Genomic DNA, 20,519 nt, shown 5'->3' on the forward strand with positions numbered 1-20,519 from the left:
TTCATGATGGTCAATGTCGAGGTGCATCTTGTATTTGCCATCACACAACCTAATGTGCATTGCATGTCACCCTGTACAGACGCCGGATGCAACCTTTACAGTGTGGTGCTGACAGTTTAGGCCGTTTCGTGCGAATTCAGCTCAGACCTTTCTGCCTACACGCAAGCTCACCTATTCCTGTCAAAGTGCACAAATTATCTCGGTAGGTGTTCTCACAGCAGTTGCCCGTGCATGTCAGGCCCAATCACCAATGAGCCACTCATGCAAACAAATTAGTCACAATCTTCCCACCAGCCTGTGGCAAATTTTCATCATGTTCACAGTGCCCAACACTGGCGAGGCCTTAGGCCTAACCAGCACTGGCCTGTTGGTTGTCTGCCACTGAAGCTAAATTTAGGTTCCAAGTCGATACAAATCTATTGCAACCAAACAACATCTTAAAAGCCTAAAAAGGAACTGCCAATGAAAGCAATGGTACAAACTTGGTTCACAGCCATCTTGGTGATCTAGTGCAAGCAAATCATGTCTGAAAAAATCGAGCAAGACACCATACAGGTGTAAAAATTTTCAAACACCTCTATTCATTGGGTTTATGAAAAGTGCGATGGCGCCGCAAGGAAGTCTGAATAACCGAGCAAGTACGAAAAATCAGTCAACTGAAAAATTTATCCACGACTGTATAGTTCACAATCGACACCTTGTCCCGTGTCCTTTTTTTTTCTGTCAACTTTCTGCATTGTCTGCCCTTAAAAGGTGTGCCAACCAACCCACTTGGCCGCATCGCTGCTAAGTGTGCAAGTGCAGACGGCACAGCAACAGTGTGCTGAAACTCATGTTTTTCACGTAATGCACCCCAACGCACCAAGCAGCTGGACAAGCTGGGTCTGACTCATGTTGTTCAGCAGGTTCTGGAGGTCGTCATCCCCAATGTTGGGCAGCTCTGAGTGCAGGTGCGAGCCCGAACCGCCAGCACCACTGGATCCAGCCCCACGGCTAGAGCCTGGCACAGGCGGATTGTTGAGGTACTCATTCACCTTGCGCACCAGCTCGTCATCTTTGTCCTCCTTCGGTTCCTGCAGGTGCATCAGGACACCTTTCACAAATAAGATCATGTTGCTGTTGCACCAGTACTGCCTTTAAACAGGCTAGTTAGTTGCAAGATTCTCGATTCCTGTTACTAGAGCGATAGAAACGGGACAAAGAGGAGATGTAACTGCAAAGCACTACGTCTCCACTTTGTGTCCCATTTCTTTGCGCTGGCAACATGAATCAAGATTCATTACACAAACAATGCAATGTGGACATTGTGTGATTGTAATCACCATCATCATATTGATACATGCATATTGCGTGTTTCTTGTGGCCGATGCACGCGGGCGCCCCGACGAAGATGACGAACGGACTCTGGCTCTCGAGCAGTCGGCTGAACTGGCTAGCGCTGCATTAGCCTTTGTAAATACATTTTGTAAATAGTCTCCAGTTCTTATTCCTTCGTTCGCATAACAATATCTTCCTAAGACTCATAGGCCACGGAAGGGCACAACTGCTTTGCAAGTCAGTTCTTATTACTCACTACGTGAAAAAAAAAATTTTCGTTGAAATATCCCAGCTGAATGCCAGAAGTGGGTAAAAACTGCTTTTATTTGCCTAAACACAGAGATGAAGATCGAATGCCAGAAGCGGCTAAAAACTACTTTTATTTGCATAAACAGAGGGATGAAGATGCAAGATCATGTGGTGGGTTGCTATGCTTGCGTTGCATCTGGGATTTTCATGTCATTTCATGGTATTAAAAACACACTTCACGATTGCTCTTCACTGTCTGCGACGACGCAAAGGCCTATGTCAAATTGGTGTCATTTTTCTCAATAGCTGGCAGCATGAATAAACCCCTTCCACACACTTCCGCAGGCCTCTTGACTTCATGTACAGTGTGAATAGGTTACGCGATAGCTCCTGGATTAACTCTGAAAAGGATTGAAGGCAAGATAATGTACAAGGAATTTCAGGAGGATATCCTCCCGAGACCACTTGTACCATGCTCTACTGTGCACATAGAAGGGTGACATTTGGCAAGTTTCAAGGTTTGAAAACACTTATGAAGGATTTCAATACGATGCCAAGTTACTCACAACACCGGACTTCGTATCGTCGACATTTACATGATGTAATGATACAGAGCAAAATTTGATGGTATTGTGCAGTAATAATTCTAGGCATGATGACATTGCTCGTCAAGAAGAAAAACAAGAGTGCTGGCTGCTGAGGTGCTGGCTCATGAGGTAACTATAATTTAAAATTTTGATTACGGGGTATTACAATAAGGAAACCACGATCTGATTATGAAGCACACCTTAGAGGGGACTCCGAATTAGTTTTGGCCATGTAGGGTTCCCTGACGTTCACCTAAACCCAAGTACATGAACATTTTTTGCATTTCACGAAATTCAGCCACTGAAGCCAGCATCGAACTCGTGACTTCAAGCTGATCGGCGTAATGTCATAGCCACTGGGCTAGTGCAGCTCGCATGTGGTAGCATGGCACAAGAGCTAGTCAATGTATCACACTGTCATGATCCCCTTTCCTTGGCATTCCAACTAGTTCATAGGAACGAGTATTACAGTAAATTATTAAAGGCACTCTGATACTTGCCAGCATTTTTCTAGAGTGTAGGAGGTTTTGACCTTCATTTAGCATAACAAGTAAACCGAAAATGTTACATCAGTACTTCTCTAAGGGCAATTTAAAGGGCATTACATAATGGGTCACGAAGAAAGAGCAATGATAAAGAAGTAGTGGTGTGCAAATAATCAAAAATGCTGAATACCATTGAATATTATATTCTGAATATTTGTGTTCGATTCGAGAACTAGGTATTCAAAATTCTTTCATATGTTAATTAGGATATGATTATTCAAAACAAATTTAATATATTGCTCGCAGTGCAGGAGCAGACATGGTTCTCTGCATTTGTTTATATCTAATCTATGAACATGTGTCTGATATTTTACTGGTTTTGTGTCACTGGCAGAATTCAGCACAAAGTAAGCCAGGCTGCCGGATGACTAAGCTTTGTGGAAGCACCGACCCCAGTTGCAAGGGGCACTGGTTTGTGAACAGCGAGGGGGAGCTCGTCGAAAGGGCAATGGGGGCAATTGTGCAAAGAAGTCCAGCTAAAATAAGAATGCTCTTTCCACTATATAGACCTAATAAGCTGATCCACAAGAGCTATGCCCGTCCCCATGGCTTCACTTTGCAGACATGCCAGCTGCACCTGTAGTACCTCAGCGTGGTGTAACACACTACTACACACTACGCCTTGAAGAAGACAAGTCCACTTGTCGAAACGTTGGCTCCTGCATTCACCTTGTTCACGTTTTGCTCATCACACTACTGTTATAACATTTAAAGACTGAGCGATGGACAATCCACTACTGCAATCTGGACCCAAGCTGGACCCAAGGCCTGACAAGATCTCGCAGGCGATGGGCATTACCACAATGCCTGCACGCATTGTAGTATAATAAAAGGTGCTATTCTAAAACAGTGCAGACACATTACACAGGCTTACCTGGGGCTATAAACTAAACATTATTATTTTTTTCATGCAATCAAATGTGCCTGTCCCCTTCGCACCCTGCATTATATTTGCAGTTGCATTATGTTCTTGTAAATGCAGTACTTGGTCAACAGTGAGTTGGTCGGATGTCTCACACTGAAGGAAAACAATAGAAAGGGGCTTGCCACAAAAGCTTTGCTCTTACTTACATGTGGCACAACATATGCAGAAAAGACACGATGCTGTGTTCTTGTGGTTCTTTTCTAAGCAAGAGCCGTAGCAAACAGTAAATCCACCCTTAATTTTGGTTTGGTGCTAGCGCAGCTGAAGCCTTGCTCATTTTTGCAGCACTACCCACATCTCTGAGCTGATTGCTTCACAACGAATGCACCGAGTCACAACTGGCAGAGGGCCAAATGCCTCCGAGTTGACAAACAAGAAGGAGGAGAACAGAGGGGCCTGATTTTTGTTAGTCACAATTGAAGCCAACAGTCAATGACACCAAGGAAAGCATAGGGTAAATTGTTTTAATTTAAGTGTAGAAATAATAAATAAACGTTAATGACAATCCAGCTCTCTCAAGTACAGCAGTCACAACAGTTCAGAAAGAACTTGTGCATTCAATTAGTAGCACACTGATCAACTGCACTTGGGAAAAGCCAGCCTGCCTCACCTGCATCCAATAAAAGCATCTCCGACTGGACGACTTGAACTTCAGGACGTACACGCGGCCTGTAGTGCACTGGGTCACTTTCTTGAATTCTGCATCGTCGGGGAAGATGATCAGGTCCTGCGGAACACATTTCCACATTATGGAAAATATACACACACAAAGGCAGGCAGGCATTGTCGACCAAGAAACACAGATACAACACAATTTGTAACTATATTATGCGAAGTTTGAGTTAGCAAGGTAGTAGCAGTACAGCAAAATACACGAGCCCAGCCTTGTTGCCGGTAGCCATTAGCTGCCTGTGTCATGAGAACGTAGGTCACGTATGATGCTTGCTGAGGGAAGAATGTTGACTAAAGGTTAATGGCACAGAGAAGTATGATGTGCACCTAAATACATTTAAGACTTCATAACCCCTCGTGTCACAGTGGCACACAGCCATTCTGGGGGATTGGCCAAATAGGCACACACCAAGAGGCACCTACTGACTTGCACATACACAGTGCAGAAATTGTCAGCAGGGCACATACCTAGTAACACATGCCCAGCGGCCCAAGTTGTCTACTCAGCAAGACAGCCACCAGTAAAGCTTTAGCCACCAGCACGTGCCAAATAGCCCAAGTTATCTATGTATACGCACAGATATATTCAGCTAGGAAACAACTATGAATGGCAAACCATGGAGAAGAGGCAAAGAAAGTGGAGCTTTGAAAATTTAATCGAGTCCTTGAATGTCTTGAAACTGCACAGTGAATTATGAGGGATGTCGTAGTGGAGCGCTCCCTATAGTTTTGACCACCTGGGGTTCTTTGAGCATGTAAATCTACATACACAAACATTCTTGTATTTCGCCCCCATGAAAATGTGGCCCCCCCGTGGCCTGAAATGAATTGATGTTCAATGTTCAACGCCTCAAAGCAACAGATGGGCTATCAGAGATGCCACAGTAAAGGGCCCTGGGTTAATTTTGACCACCTGGGGCTTCTTAATGTGCACCCAAAGTATGATACATGGGCGTTTTTGCATTTCAAGCCCACTGGAACATGGCCAGTTAAGCCGGAAATCATAACCGTGACCTTGTGCTGGGCAGCAGACTGCCGTGGCCACTGAGCTATCATGACAGGTAACATTCTGTTGTGGCGGAGCATAGTGAATTAGAATATACAACGCACAGCAGAAGGCACTGCTTGCGCTCCAGTAGCAGTGTTGGCCTCCAAAAGCAAAAGTGATGTGCCATCAGCACTCTGCACAGCGTCACATACAAACAGCTAATGGTTGAGACATCCAATGACCTGAAGTACTGATGCTAAGTACTGGCCAGTGGTGTAGCACTGGCACGTAACACATGTCGTATTTTTCTGCAATGTTATGAACATCTGAAATACTGGAAAAATATGACAAATGGCCTAACTAACAGTCACTGATTAACACTTTCCCATTTTGCTTGTGCTCTAGAAATCTTTGGGCTCCTTTTCTAAGCACAGATGAATCATGAAAGGTATCTGTAAATATCTCAAGTGTCAAGGTTACTGCATAAAGACTAAGGCCAAGCTGTCCTCACCATTTTATTTTACTACATAGGCGGATAGTATACACCATGTATCAAAATTTGATAATGAAAATGTTGTTGTCAGTAGGATTTGAGAAGCTTCATTTCAGAAATACATGAATTCCCTTCTTTCTCCAAAACATGACATTGCACACATATGACACATTTTGTGAAAGCAAGAGGCGAGTTTTGCAGATATGCCACTAGCACGGCACAGGTATGCTGTGCAGATGTTGGGGCTAACATGCAACACCCTGTTAAGAACATCTTTTCAATTATCAAAATACAAGGTTAAAGCTGAAAATAATTTCAGAATACTGTTCAAAGTGTAGAGTTTGTTATTCTTGAAAACTTTCTTCCAAACAAAAATTTATCTGCAGTCCCAATCCCACATTTCTCTTGAAGAACACTATCTGACCTCGATAAGTGGGTTGCCCGAATCAAAGGTTTGAGCTGATTGATCCCTAAACGATGAGAGGAAAGGGTTTCACCTTATTCTGAAACACAGATGCACAAAATATTGGTTTGCGACATGCAATTTTCATATTAAAAATAAAAACTAAGGAAAATGGACACCTTTCCACTCGCACTTTCCTAGTGACCTCCGACCTTGACCCCCAATTACTAAATCTTGATCACGCAACATTTTTACTTCGAGCATAAAGTTCGAGATAAATTGTAGTCTGTGGACAAGAGTTTCTTGCTGGCACAAAGCTTTGCAGGGCAGCCAATTTTCTAAATCTGGCAAATAGTCCATTATCTGCTACATTTTTATACAGCTAAAGTTCAGCAGTTGGGCAACAAGGTTAGCTCGCACTCACCAGAGCGAAAAAGAAAAAATAAAGAAAAAATAAAGGCCACATGGAATTTGCTAGCTTTGTTTTTGATTAACTCCTCTATAAGGTTAAAATGCAGCATGACTGGAGCGAAAATGAAAACACAGGACAAGCGCTTGTCCAGTGTTCTTCTATGCCTTGTCTTCAGTTGCACTGGGTTTCAAACAAGCATCTTTCATTTTCACAGGAAGCAGAAGCACTGAATGCAATCATTTCCTCACACAGCTCGAACAGGGTGAACTAACGCAATGCCAGTGATCAAATTTGTCACAAAACAAAACTATTTTCTTCTGATACTGTAATCGCTATACTGCAGAGCAGAAGTGCAAAATCCGCATATGCCTTTCTGGCGTTTAGCTGCACCAGGCGAAAATATAACTCGCTTCTATAATGAAACAGACCCAATCAGATTGAGGAAACACATCTTTTCTTCTCACATTTATCGCAACAAGTGGGTATGTAGCATTGCCCTGTACAGCGACTAGTTTCACGAGGCGCAAGTTAATACGAGTGATATCATGAATACATGCCACAACGGTTTCGCTAAGCAATACTGTGCTTGCTCCCGTTATTGCAAAACTACTACGAGACATATTGTACATTCGACGTTTGTTCGAATCATGGAATCCTGCACTTTTGTTGTGAAAACAATAAAACGTTTTTCTCAATACACAATGCCGCTTTCCTGTGTCTGTTTAGTGCTGCAACTACGCGATGCGGAATCGAAATTAATTTCGCTGTGTGGCATGTGCCCAAATTTGCACTTCCCTATTGTCTGAAATGAACCTGAAACAACAAAGGCGGCGGAAGTATACTTGGATCACATTCATAACACCAATGCTACAATGTCGCTCGAATTTTTGTCACCTACGAGGTGCAACCAAACAAAATGTTGTCAGCGTCAGCTTCTCCGTACTCGAGTTACTTGCAGACATTGTGATTGGGCATGATTCGGCGGAAACGTTCCGCTTGGAGCACGGGGACCAATTTCGGTAGTAGCCGCCAGATAAACAACAACCAGCAAGAAGCAGTTGGCCGGCACGAATCTTGCGCCGTACGTACAGCGGGCAACGTGGCTCAGCAGTACTATAGGTACGATAATGTTAATAAAAAAGAAAGCTCACGTCTTCCACAGATCCCGTAGTGCGGTCTTTCCAGCAAAAGTGCATCAGCGAGTCCTCGCTCTGGTGAACGTAGACGGTTCCCTTGCGCTTGTCGGGATGGACCATATTGCCCTTGCGCGTCATTCTGCCGGCCCGGAACTCAACAAGGTACTTGCTGTGGTTCTGATTGCCCGAGGTCGAACCGAAGAGAAGTCCCCTAGTCATGTTGAACTTTGTTCCTACAACCCTACAGCTTCGAAACCGGCAACCAAAATGACTCAGCGACTGGCTCGAGGAGTGAGCACGGTAAGATGTGTGCTTACAGTTCCGGCAGTTCCGGCCTGAGCGTGTAGACTGTTGCTCACGTTTCGTATAACCGTCAAACGTAAATTAACCATGCGGCTTTTAGAGCTGCAACATATCTGTTAGTGTCTAAATGTATCTAAATAGCGGAATATCGGAAAGTTTGTTTAACATTTCACAATTGTAAAAATAACTTCGGGGATAAAGACAGATACGACAACACCTGTTCTTGTAAGACGCAATCACGTCGAGCACGTCGCCACTTTCGTACTCGCCGTTAGTTTCTGTTTCTCGGAGCGGTAATCACCGACTGTCTTGTTTCCCATGGCGACAAACGGAAAAGTCCTCAAAAAGGTCGAAAATGTGGGCTTTATAGGCGCGGGAAACATGGCTCAGTGCATCATAAAAGGCATCAAGAGCGCAGGTAAGCACGTGAATGGACGTCAGTCGCGCCGTCACCGAGAGAGCAAGCGGCTCGTCCCCCATCTCCGATTGTTTTTCACGCAGGTATAGCGGCCAAGAACATTTGGGTTAGCGCTCCATCCATGAAGAATCTGGAGACACTAAAGGTTGGTTCCTGACATTTCAAATAATGTAAACGGATGCGCTAACCATGGCCGATTTCGTCGCGTCACGCACATGCATGGCCCGTGCCGTGCTCGCGCTACGTCCATCACCTGGGCATCACCTATCGCAGCGCGCGTTTAGGCGGGAACTTCGAACATTAAAATGTGAATTCGACGCCGTGCACGATTTGCCTCCGTTTGTGGGTGCCACTGCCTTGCATGGTTACCCTGTATATTGTCTCTTACCCGTTTACTGTATTTAAAGAATAATAAACTGAAACTGAGCTAAGCCGTACTACCTCGTCTGGTTCTGCACCGATTTCCTTGCAGGTCTTTCTTCTGCCATACGTCCTTGCATTTCTCGCCGACAGTAGATTGGGAGTAGAGTAATTGGGAGAGACGGAAGATGGGAAATGAATGGCTTCGACTTTTCGTTTACATAGCTGGCCGGGTTCGCTCAGCGTGCGCAGTGCGCCTCAGGACACTTTAATCGCAAATGGAGCCAAAAATATTACTCGCTCCCTCGTACCTGTCTATTCGAATTTTAGTATATTTTTTTTATATGTGAATTACATACACGCGCGTCAAATGCTTATTGATCACATGAAGGCGGTTGCATGCCTTGGTGCAGAAGCGTTGCATGGCGCCATAAAGTTTATCAATATTCTTTCTTGGCATTTAAATATCTAAATACCACTTTGCAGTGGCGAGTGGGAGCACCATCCCTAGCCTTGATGGTGTTGTGCGTTAAGTATAAAGTGTTGTACCGTTGAAGTTTGTTGTAATGATACTGGTTATAACGAACCAATTGATAACGCGATGTAATCGTAATTGCCGTTGAAATTTTCATGGCGAATGAGGCATTTAAAATTAAAAAAGCGAAAAGCCTCCCATAAGTGAATAAATACCTCCCATAAGTGAATAAATAACATTTCTATAGTTTATATATATATAGCAGACTTGCTCATCGTAACGTGTTGACGAGGCCGAAATTTCATGTCACATTACACTGCTATTAACTTGTCTGATAAAGCAGTCCAAAGCACTTGCGTTAGCGTGCTAAGGAAATGCTGATAAAACCTGTTGCTCCGTTATTTCTGTGTGTGAGATGACTGTGATAATAGATAAGCATTGTGAGTGGCATTCGAGAAAGTCTTCTCACTAACGATGGTGCTGAAGAAAACAATCGGCGGTCCTTCAGCACTGCACTGCGGGCTTTTGCATCGGCCCAAACTTACACCATGGTAACTATTCTCCAAGAATCTCCTTCCCCCAACTCCCTGCCGCCAGAGGGCAATGATAACTGTGAGCAAGAACAACAGCCATAACGAAGTTATGGATATGAAAAATTAATTTCACCTCTACGTTCAAGTACGTTATAGCAAGGTTTTACTGTATGTATATACATGCCAGTGATGTCGATGGGTACTGTATACATGTTGCTGATGCCGCCTGGTTTCTCAGGAGGAAGGATACAACACAACGCAGCGAAATGGAGAGGTGACCAAGAAGTGCAGCATAGTGTTCCTGTGCGTAAAACCACACCTGATGGACGTCGTGGGTGCCGAGATACAGCCGCAGTTGACAACGAACCACCTTGTCATCAGCGTCGCAGCTGCTGTCAAGATTTCTCACCTAGTCGCTGTATGTACTCACCAATTAACCTACATAAAAATTTTCGAAATAAGTGCAATCAGTACTGAATGGCAAAATTGGCAAAGGCAAGGAAAAGAACATATTTATTTATTTATTTCACAATAACCCTAAAGGCCCTCTAGGGAGGGTATTACATAGGGTAAACAATACATCGGTGAGGTGAACAGTGCGTAAATGTAAATACAATGGAAAAACAACACTGGGACAAAATTAACTACAGTGCATCAATGTACAAACACAAAAAAATAAGAAAATATAATGATAGTTATCAGTACAGCAACTCTAAATGATTTGTACAAACTATGACACTGTCGTGGAGGCTTTGGTTATCGGCGCATTAAAAAAAATCTGTTTACAAATCAGAGAGTGAAACATGATATATTAGGTATGCATGGTACTGCGTAGAGCGTCTGTAAATTTCGAGGCATTTGTTTCGGTGACAATGTACGATGGCAGATTATTCCATTCATTTGCGGTGCGAGGTATAAATGACTGACCAAATGCGAGGGAATGACACATTGTGCATTTGACTTTGCAAGAATGATTCCGACGCGGAAAAATGGCTGAGGGTTCACACATGAACTTGTTATGAAGAGATATGTAATAGTAGAGCTTATGGAATAGTGTTAACCGAGATATATTACGGCGAAGTGACAAGGCTTCAAGCTCAGCGCAATTTTTTAATGCTGTTACACTGGAAAAGATGAAGCGTACAGCACGGTTCTGCAGGGCTTCTAAGTCAGTTATTAGGTATGCCTGATGGGGATTTCATATGGCTGATGCGTACTCTATTTTAGGGCATATTAGTGTTGTGTATGCCAATTCGCGTAAGTGTACGGGAGCATGTTTGAGGTTATGTTTAAGGAAACCAAGCGAACGGTTTGCAGAAGCGAGGATATGGTTAATGTGATTATTCCATGTCAAGTTAGGGCTTATGTGTACGCCAAGATATTTGTAGCTGGAAACTTGTTCAACAAGGCTGTCGCTTAAGATGTAAGATGTTGATGTTCGGGGCGCCTGATTAGTAAAAGACATGAATTTAGTTTTAGTAAGATTTAGAGGCATTAGCCAAGTTGAATACCATACGTTTATTGCATTTAGGTCAGATTGAAGAATGTCATGATCACAGTTAGAGTGAATATTACGATATATGACGCAATCATCAGCAAGTAGTCTGATATTGGATTTGATGCCGTCTGGTAGATCATTAATATAAATTAGAAAAAGTAGGGGCCCAAGCACACTTCCATGTGGTACACCAGATGTTACGGGGACTAGAGATGAGTTGTGATTGTTAACCGATGTAAATTGCATCCTGTTAGAAAGAAAGTCTTTTATCCATGTGACAACAGTAGAGTCAGTGTTCAGCTGTGTAAGTTTGTGAATAAGTCGGCGATGAGGGACACGGTCGAATGCTTTTGAATAACCTAGGAATACGGCATGTACTTTAATTCCGGTGTCTATTGATGAATGTATGTCGTGAATAAAGCCAGCGAGCTGAGTGTCACATGAATAGCCTCTGCAAAAACCGTGCTGTTGCTTAAATATGAGGTTATGTTCTTCAAGGTAGTTAATGACCTGGGAATGTATAATATGTTCGACTAATTTACAAATGTTACTTGTTAAAGAAATTGGTCGATAGTTAAGTGGTGAAGAACGATCCCCAGACTTGAAGAATGGCGCTACCTTAGCCACCTTCCAATCGTGAGGGATAACGCCTGTCGATAGTGATTGTGAAAATAAGGCGGACAGTATTGGGAAGATGCTTGGGGCAATATTTTTTAGAATTGTTTTATTTAAGCCAGTATTATCAGCGGAAGATGAAATGTTAAGATTAGTAAGGAGAAAATAAATTCCAGAATCGGTAATTATTATTTCCGGCATAAACAAATCAGTGCGAGTCATGGTGGCTAACGGTTCTAAACATTCGCGCGCGAATGTTGATGAAAATGTTTCGTTCAGTAGTTGGGAACAATCAGTGTCAGCTATCGCTGCGCCGTCTTGATCAGTAAGGACGATGTCAGGATTATGCTTGGGATTAATGACACGCCAAAAGCACCGAGGGTTAGTTGTTAACATCGATGACAGGTCCCGTTTATAGAATTGTCTGCGCGTGGCTTTGAGTAAACTTTGGTATTCTTCGTCACATGCTTTGTACCGACCCCAGGATTCATATGATCTATTTCTGTCAGCTTGCCTGAATAATCTTTTTTTCTTGTTATTTAGGCGACGAAGGTTCAGCGAAAACCAAGGAGCAGTGTTATCGGATTTTATGGAAATGACCGGGATGTATTTATCTATGAGATTAGTGAGTGCGTTTTTAAGTAGTAACCAGTTTTATTTTACTGTCCACGACAAGTAATCTCTCAGAAAGTCGATAAAAAAACATCGTACATCAAACATCATACATCAGCGCTAACTTTCTCTTAACATTCACTTGAAAACAACATCGGCTATATACATAGCGTGTGTAAACACGCTATGTATGTTTGTGTTGTGCACACTCCTTCCTTGTGTTTGTCCACTTTAGTGCTGTTCGTATTTATTTCATCATGTACCAGCATACTCTAATTATTCTTGTCAATGTTAAAGTGGACCTGCCCAGTTGTGGAAAAGCATCTTGCAACACACATTCAGAAATTATTTTGAGTTCTAAACAAACTTGTAACAGGGAAGTGAGACGGTGAATTCTATGGCAGGTCATGCCAAGTTCATTTGCAGTGAGGAGCATCAGGATGTCATTTTCAGTAATATGTGTACATTGTGTCACAGTGTCTCCTTTTGTAAATTAACATCTGCCAGATGCTCCTGTGATAAATAATTTTAAATACAGCAGGTTTACATATGTAGAAGAGCTTGTCACTGCACACAGTCTTTTTGTCACTATATCTTATATTTGAAAGTTCATGTTGAATATTTAAGTAGTTCGAATAGATTTTTCACTTGATTTTATGTACGTATTTGCCACTGCATTCTCGAGTTGTCACCAACCACACTCCATTTCATACTTCTCGGGCAACAAGAGTGACGCACTGAGAGCATTCGGATTTTTGTGGCTTGTGGAGGTTCTAACCACAATTACAAATCCTAGTGGTGCTTTCTTCTCAAGCCTGTTCATTAAATCTCACCTAACCAATTTCATGGCTGGTATGAATGGCGAATGTGTTTGTTGAAACCTTGATCGAACTACGTCAAAGTGAACACCTGAGAGAATTAGCATATTTCTTCCATTCCTGGTTTCCTTCATTGCAGATGCTTCGCGTGCCATGTCGAGTGGTCCGGTGCATGCCCAACACCTGTGTGACAGTGGGTGCAGGTGTGTGCGCCATCAGCCGCGGCCCTGGTGTAGATGCGGATGATATTGCACTGGTCATCAGTTTGCTGGGCAGCATTGGTCTCTGCGAGGAGGTCTCGGAAAGCATCATGGATGCCGTCTGTGGACTGAGCGGTTCAGGGCCGGCCTATGTGAGTTACTGGCGCGTGTCTCACACTTCCCATACTTACAGGGACCAGATTTCATTGCCAAACGCGAAATCAATGTTTTGACGGCATCTCGTCTGGTCGCGCAGTAAATTCATGTCAAGTGAAAGAGGAGGATGCCAACAAAAAAAAGTTACGGTTAATAAGTATTGTACATTCCGGCTTCCATACTTGCCAAGGAAAGAAACTGTATTTCATGACAGTATCTCAAGTCCCTGGCTGTTCAGACTCTGAGAAAAACATTAAATCGTAAAAACGTCAATCTTTTGCCTGCATATGCAAGATGCCTAGGTCGAGTACTAAAACATACCTACCTAAGCTCGCCGTTTCAAGCAGTTTATGTTTGTAAACAAGCCAAAATTTGCAATACGTACTTACTGACCACACCCTTTTAGTTGCCATCCTTTTCTTTCTTTTGACATGGTTTCCTGATGTACGTGGATGTAATGTTTATACGCTAGTATCCCCTTCCCCAGTGTAGGACAGCAAAACGTGCGACCTTGTTACCCTCCCTGCTTTTCCTTCTCCCTCTCATGCATGTGCAGGTCACTTTATTCCTCCTAGAAATGGTTTGCCTAGCTCTTCTCGTGACTAGCTGGTAAATATTTGTAAGGACAAGGATCATCAGCATTCAAGAATCTTCATCACCAGTTGTCCCTCAAGTGCGGGAACCTCAGTCGTTTGCCACACAGATTACCGGTTTCCTGCTTTGTCACTCACCTTCTTCTTTTGTAAATGCAACCCATCTTGTAGTTGCAGAGATGTGGAGTTTCTTTTAAATCTGAGCAGATGGCAGATTTTGGTGATGTGGCCAGCCAATTTTCGGCAAATTTGTTGTGGAACATAGTAAGTAGCCGCTAATCACGACGGTCCCGAGACTGGTTAGAGTGTAACCAGTGGACACCCAGCTGTCAAAAAGCTTGAGTTTTCTACACAGAGGTAGGTTGAGCAGACGTCTTGTTGCTCTTTACCTGCTTCCTACAGGTGTGCCTGGCTATCCAGGGAATGGCAGATGGAGCAGTCAAGATGGGCATGCCGAGGCAGCTAGCGCTCAGATTTGCTGCACAGACCATCATGGTAAGCTCCGTGCACTGGCGTCTGCCATTTCCTTCCCAAATTCTAGTGCAGTCATACCTCATTATAACAAACTTGCATCTGACACAAAAATACATACCTTCATTATATCTGATTACTCGTTATAAGCATTTACATGCTGACACCAGTGAGAAAATTTCTGTGTTCATTATGTCCATATGTACTATCCTATGCAGTCTTCGATGCATCTTGTGAAGATTAATGTACTTTTGTTTTGGCTCTCGCCGTGAGTCTTCCATTTTTTATTTTTTTTTGTCCTCTTTATCTTTCACATATAAGGCGTTTAAAAGTCACTTTGAGTGTTAGTTGCTTTTTCCCTCTTTTATTTTTTACGCTCTGGCAAAGCAGTAAGTGCTGTAAATGTGCATTAAATTGAATTGGAAACTGACAATACTGCCTCATTTTGTACGTCAGGGTGAAAAATATTCTCTTGGCCAAACTTTGGTTGGGCTGTAGGGGGAATACGAGAAAAATCTGAAGGCCAGTCCATAAACTCAAAAGTTTGGTCCTAAAGGGACCCTGAAACTCTTATCTAACTAATCATAGTATGGCCTGACTATTAAAGGATGTCATCTCACGAATCTCGTGGTGGAAAAATTTTTCGACTCCTTCAACTTATAGGTAGAGTTATCGCACCGGTACCCAGCTTTCTCTCTCTTTTCGTCTCCGCTAGCTCACTGAAAGCTACACACTGGAGAAGCCAAGAGGGCAAAGCCCTGCTTAAATATTTAACGTTGTGGTGGCAAAAGGGCTCATTGTTGCATCTCGTGGCCATCACAGCAGAGTACGCTACGCAGCACACCGCTTGGAGACCCCTCACAGACCAGCAGTGCAAAGCTGAAATGAGTTTTCTGTCTTTTTGACATCACAGACATCTGTATGTTTCCTTTATTTAACTCAAAATTAGCAAATTGTGTATTACTGAAAATGCTCTCGCAATCACGAAATCGGCCAATAGCATTGGTGGGTCCAGCTATTTGCGATGGCACTGCATGATGACATTGCGGAGGCAAGAGCGAGCAATTTATCAGTTTTTGCCACGAGATTGTGAATTCATTGCTGGATGCAGTTTAATAATTGGCTCACATGTTCACAGGATCTTCAAGTGCACTTAAAGAATACCTGCTCCAGGAAGCCAGCTAAACCTATTTGCGTGCACTTTTGGTTCTAGATTACTTTTCTTTCCAAGTATTGAACTATTTTTTTTTTATCCACCATAAGTGTAATTGGCATGCATAACTTATTTTTATTATCATGCATTAGCATTATATTATATACTGTAGCTGCGTGTATGTAGTACCGTGTTGTATGTTAATTTTTTTTGTTATGTACGTATTACCCTATACTGTTTCAGAGTTAACATGTTGTTTTCTGCATTTATTTCCTTTCTCAGTATAAATGGATTTATCATTCATTGCTTGCTTTGTCAAATTTAATGCTTGTACTTACATACTTTAGTTTATACCCCCTACTAGCCTTTGGCTATGGGTTCTGCCTATTTTGCCTATTTTAATGTGTTGTAATCAAGAACGCGTAATAAAAGAAAGACAGAGCCTCTTCTACAGATCCGCAACATTTTCTTACTAGACTCAAAAAGTGTTTCAGGGCCCCTTTAACAATCCTTTTCTTGGTAGAGTCTGCCCGACTCTAGCAATCTCCAAGTTACCGTATTTTCACGAATGTGCTGACTAAGTCACCTGCAGCATTGCCTTGTTCTGTGCTATCGGTCTGTCGCCAACTACAAATTGCAAGACACCAGAGTGGTGTACCTGCTGTGTCTGGGAAATGATGATATGAATAGCAATTTGGCTGTGACAATGAAAGCATTAGTAAAGTTGAGGTGATGCCACTTTCCTGCACTTGAGCTAGTCTCAGCCTCCATTTTTTTCATATTACCTTGCTTATCAAGCCAATACACACCCAATTTGTTTTCTTACAGCAATATCTTCTTTTCAGGCACTATTCGTTTCCATCTAGTGAAAATAACATGTTTCCTTGCAGCTTCAGTGCAGTCAGGAACAGATTGCGATGTTTCAACAAGGTTCTTTTTTCTTTTATATATATTTGCAATGGAGGAGTGGAGGTGTCAAAATTCACCCCACGTTTATGCCTCCACCTGCATTGTCATATACTACAGAAATGTCAGTCTTCCAGCAGGTTTTCTTCTTTTATCTCTTTCCTGTTTAGGTTGCACATAACCTTTTCTTTTTTACCTTCCTTCATCATATACCTTAACCACCACATGGCACAGGAGCCAGGTTTCCTATTGAATCATTTTCGTGGTCCTTCTTAATATTTATTTACTGCCTTGCACAAACTGTGATGCATTGTTCTCACTAGCACAGGCAGCCAATTCAACAGTCTCCTGGGTTGCCCATGTCAGTGTTCTCTTATTTTATCTTTCTGGCTTTGATTCAAGACCATAAACTTGGCATGTACAGTTGTAGCGTCGCCATCAGCCATTCTGAAGAGGAAGACAGCCACACGAATGGCCGCTGTCCGTGGACGTTCAATCTTTGCCTGGATTGGCTGCAGCTGTCAGTGCTCCGCGCGTTTTTGCATCTGTGCTCTCTAATAACAATATGACTGTAGCCCCATTCTAGGCAACCTCCACATTTGTGGTGACCCGAAGGAGCTGCAGCCTTTTGTACGATGACACATGGCTACCACGGCTATCTAGCTCGACCCACAATTCCACAAATGTCGGATGTCGCCGAGAAGGTGACCGCAGCCATATTTATTAAGCAGCACACATGCGCAGAGTACCAAGAGCTGCGGCCAGCCTAGATGAAGATTGAACGACCCCTCACAGTGGCCGTTCGTGCGGCTGTCTTCCTTTTCGTCGTGGGCTCGACTGATGGCGACGCCACAGCAGATAAACTTTGTGCTCCCTTTGTGAGCTTTGTGTTCCTCACTTTGTGAGCTCACTTTGTGTTCCCTCGTGGATGACAGGGTGCTGGCAAGATGGCCCTAGACAGCGGCTACCACCCGGAGGAGCTCAAGGACAACGTCTGCTCACCGGGGGGAACCACGGCCTACGGGCTGTCGGCCCTCGAGAGCCGCTGTGTGCGTGCTGCCTTCGCCGAAGCCGTCGAGGCCGCCACACGCCGTGCTCAGGAGCTGGGGCACAAGGTCGAAAGCAAGGGCACTGCCTCAAACTGACTCCATTTGGATTCGCTTTTGGGTGCAGCGTCAACAAGTTCCTCTTCAAGCATGCCCAAGGCCACCGCAAAGATTCTACTACCGTTTCAGCCAATTGCACCGAGCTATCTCCTTTTGCAGTTCGAAAATACTGGCTATAGCGCAGTACCTGCTGGACATTTAACCTGCACCATGATGCACTGTGAAATACTCATTTAACCTGCGCCTGGATACAATGTGAAATATTAACGGCCTGCACACATCTCGTTGAACTGGAAAGTTAGGGGTAGAAACTGATGAAAGCGTTTACTTCACAATTGTGATTACAGGGTTTGCACAGTGTTCAGTCCTCTTGTAATGTATTCGTTCCTAAATGTATAGCACAGATGACGAATAAAGGCGTGTAGATTCATTGATGCACAGATTGTCACGCAAAGGAGGGGAACCAGGCAATTCAAGAAGTGCACAAATTTTTTTTTTCGAAGTTTTTACGCTTGCTGAAGGACAGACTAAGAAGTTATACGTGCGGAATACGTGCCAAAACATAAACTTACTGCACAGACCTGCCCATGTCTGTACTTTAGGCTGGTTATCAACTACGCAACCTGTAGTAGCCCATGCTTCCCAATGTAGGCAGAGTGCAAGACCAAAAACACGGAAACAGCAAATGAGTCTACAGTGTGTGTGCTGCGGTTATGGACAGTTGCAAAAGAGTTGCATTAGAGTGTGTATGTAAGTACCTACGTGGTAAAACTTCATCCTGCTAATATGACTCCCAAGTTTCTGCATGGGCCAAAATCAATGTCACAGTATATTGCATCTGTTAGGTAAATTTTTCTGTTTGTAGGTTATTAAAGCAAGGTCAGAACTAAGTGTAGCCCATCTTTCCAAAGTTTTAGGTTAGCGGGGAAATGTGCCGAGGAAAATGTCCCCCTGAGTTCCACTCTCGCCATCAGTCATGCCAATCAATCACTGTAGTTGTGTTCGTGGTCAAAAAGAGAAGGCACACAATCTTGAGATGAAAGAACATCATTCACCATTGGTGCTGCTATGTTACTACAATCACCATTTACACAGTACTCAAGCAGATAAGGATGTTTTAAAAATGTTGCATTACAGATACAGTAAATCCAATTGTGTTAATTTGAGCCAGGAAATCAGATGGTGCACATCATTGGTCAATTGTTATGATGCGTTTAGATCTACCCGAGCATGTGCCTCGGTATTTGTTACCAACTTTAATGCACTCATATACTCTTTGTCAAGTGCAACAAATGTACATCGTAATTTGCTTTGATGCAGTGCTTAACATTTCGTCACAGGATATTGAAAAAGGTATATTGCAAGTTTAAACTATAGCACTGAGTGCATACTGCGAGGTTTTTTTGATGCGCATGACTGTTTGGCAAAGCATTCTGCAGAGTATACCAGCCTTGTTTCAACATTGCAGTACAATGTATTTGTGCCGTTTTGTGTGTTGTATAGTAAAAAATGAAAAAAAATCGCAATCGATTTCTTCCTGTTGTCTACTTAAAAAGGAAGCTTTAGCACAGAGCCGATTCCGATTTCCCTATTCAAATACATGTAAAATACAGAAATACTAACCGATTTGAGTGAAAGTTGCTGCAGTTGAGAAAATGGTAAAGTCTCGTGAATCTAGGAAGCGGAATTTTGAGTTAGGGGCTAAAATTTTTCTTGAAAACTTCTGAAAGTTTCCGAAAACTTGCAGCACGTTTACAATTCCACAACTCTTCGTCATAAACAGATATTGCAGTTCTGTAAATGGCATCTGTTAGAGCATCTAAAGCGAACAAATTTTATATATGAATTTACGACCTTGTGAAATGGTTACAATGTTAATGGGGGACTTGCGAAAATCCTCTCACATTGGTCGTATAGTATTTCAGTGCAACATATATTCACTTTTGTTCACTTTAGATGCATTATGCGCAGTTAACAGAATTGTGATAAAGTTTTTCATTGCCGAGTTACACAGTTGTAGACTTGACGGTTGAGCGTTCTGAAATTTTGCAAGTTGAAGTATTTTTTTCTTCAAAAGATTGACGGCATAAGTCTGCTTGCCACAGTCGCTAGATTTCAACATTTTCTTTCAGATGCAACAAACCTCATCAAATTCGGTGCAGTGGTTGCCGAGAAAAACTATTTCTCCATTTCCATGTATTTAGATAGGAACTCCCGAGCTAAAGATTCCTCTTAACAGTGCCCTTATTCGCAGACACAGGTACCACTCTCCAGATTTTCTTTCCCTGTCATGCTGCACTGGAGAAGCAGGCTGTACAGAGTTCCAATATGGTTGAGAGAAATCTGACCACACGGTCAATGATACCATGGCAGCGTCTTGTAACCACCGCATGTTTGACAAGATTAGATTTCAAAGTGCATTAAAGACTTGCTTTGGTTTAAACTTTTTCGTCTTGCCTGTTGCTTCATCATTTCCTGCGTGTTCCCATATGTCACACTACTTGCAATACGACTCACTTCCTCGTGACAGCAGACATTTACTCTAGTGTGGTCAATGTTGTAGTTTAACAACAGA

The 20,519-nt window shown here is 42.9% G+C and overlaps 2 protein-coding genes across 3 annotated transcripts in view; one reads left to right on the forward strand and one right to left on the reverse strand.

The window, feature by feature from the left end:
* The window catches only part of LOC126536573 (proteasomal ubiquitin receptor ADRM1-like), a 31,211-nt gene extending 23,171 nt beyond the window's left edge, over positions 1–8,040 (reverse strand). For both annotated transcript variants that reach the window (XM_050183593.3, XM_050183592.3), the window contains exons 1-3: positions 7,743–8,040; positions 4,234–4,350; positions 863–1,073 (exon numbers count right to left, since the gene is read on the reverse strand). In XM_050183593.3, the coding sequence (XP_050039550.1) occupies positions 863–1,073; positions 4,234–4,350; positions 7,743–7,946 (532 nt within the window). In that variant the 5' untranslated portion in view covers positions 7,947–8,040. The remainder of the gene's footprint in view (positions 1–862; positions 1,074–4,233; positions 4,351–7,742) is intronic.
* A 135-nt stretch (positions 8,041–8,175) lies between these two features.
* LOC126536575 (pyrroline-5-carboxylate reductase 3-like) lies at positions 8,176–20,391 on the forward strand. The gene is made up of 6 exons (XM_050183597.3): positions 8,176–8,448; positions 8,532–8,593; positions 10,055–10,234; positions 13,499–13,711; positions 14,711–14,803; positions 17,774–20,391. Exons 1-6 carry the CDS (start codon positions 8,349–8,351, stop codon positions 17,981–17,983), a joined length of 858 nt encoding a protein of 285 aa, XP_050039554.1. The 5' UTR covers positions 8,176–8,348; the 3' UTR covers positions 17,984–20,391.
* The last annotated feature ends 128 nt before the right edge of the window (positions 20,392–20,519 follow it).

This window comes from Dermacentor andersoni, chromosome 4 (genome assembly GCF_023375885.2).
Source record: "Dermacentor andersoni chromosome 4, qqDerAnde1_hic_scaffold, whole genome shotgun sequence".
Classification (NCBI taxonomy): Eukaryota; Metazoa; Arthropoda; class Arachnida; order Ixodida; family Ixodidae; genus Dermacentor; species Dermacentor andersoni.

Coding starts and splice junctions, on each gene's coding strand:
- LOC126536575 (XM_050183597.3), top strand. CDS start 8,349: ATGGCGACAAACGGAAAAGTCCTCAAAAAGGTCGAAAATGTGGGCTTT. Junction 8,449..8,531: donor AAAAGGCATCAAGAGCGCAG/GTAAGCACGTGA, acceptor TTTTTCACGCAG/GTATAGCGGCCAAGAACATT. Junction 10,235..13,498: donor AGATTTCTCACCTAGTCGCT/GTATGTACTCAC, acceptor CCTTCATTGCAG/ATGCTTCGCGTGCCATGTCG.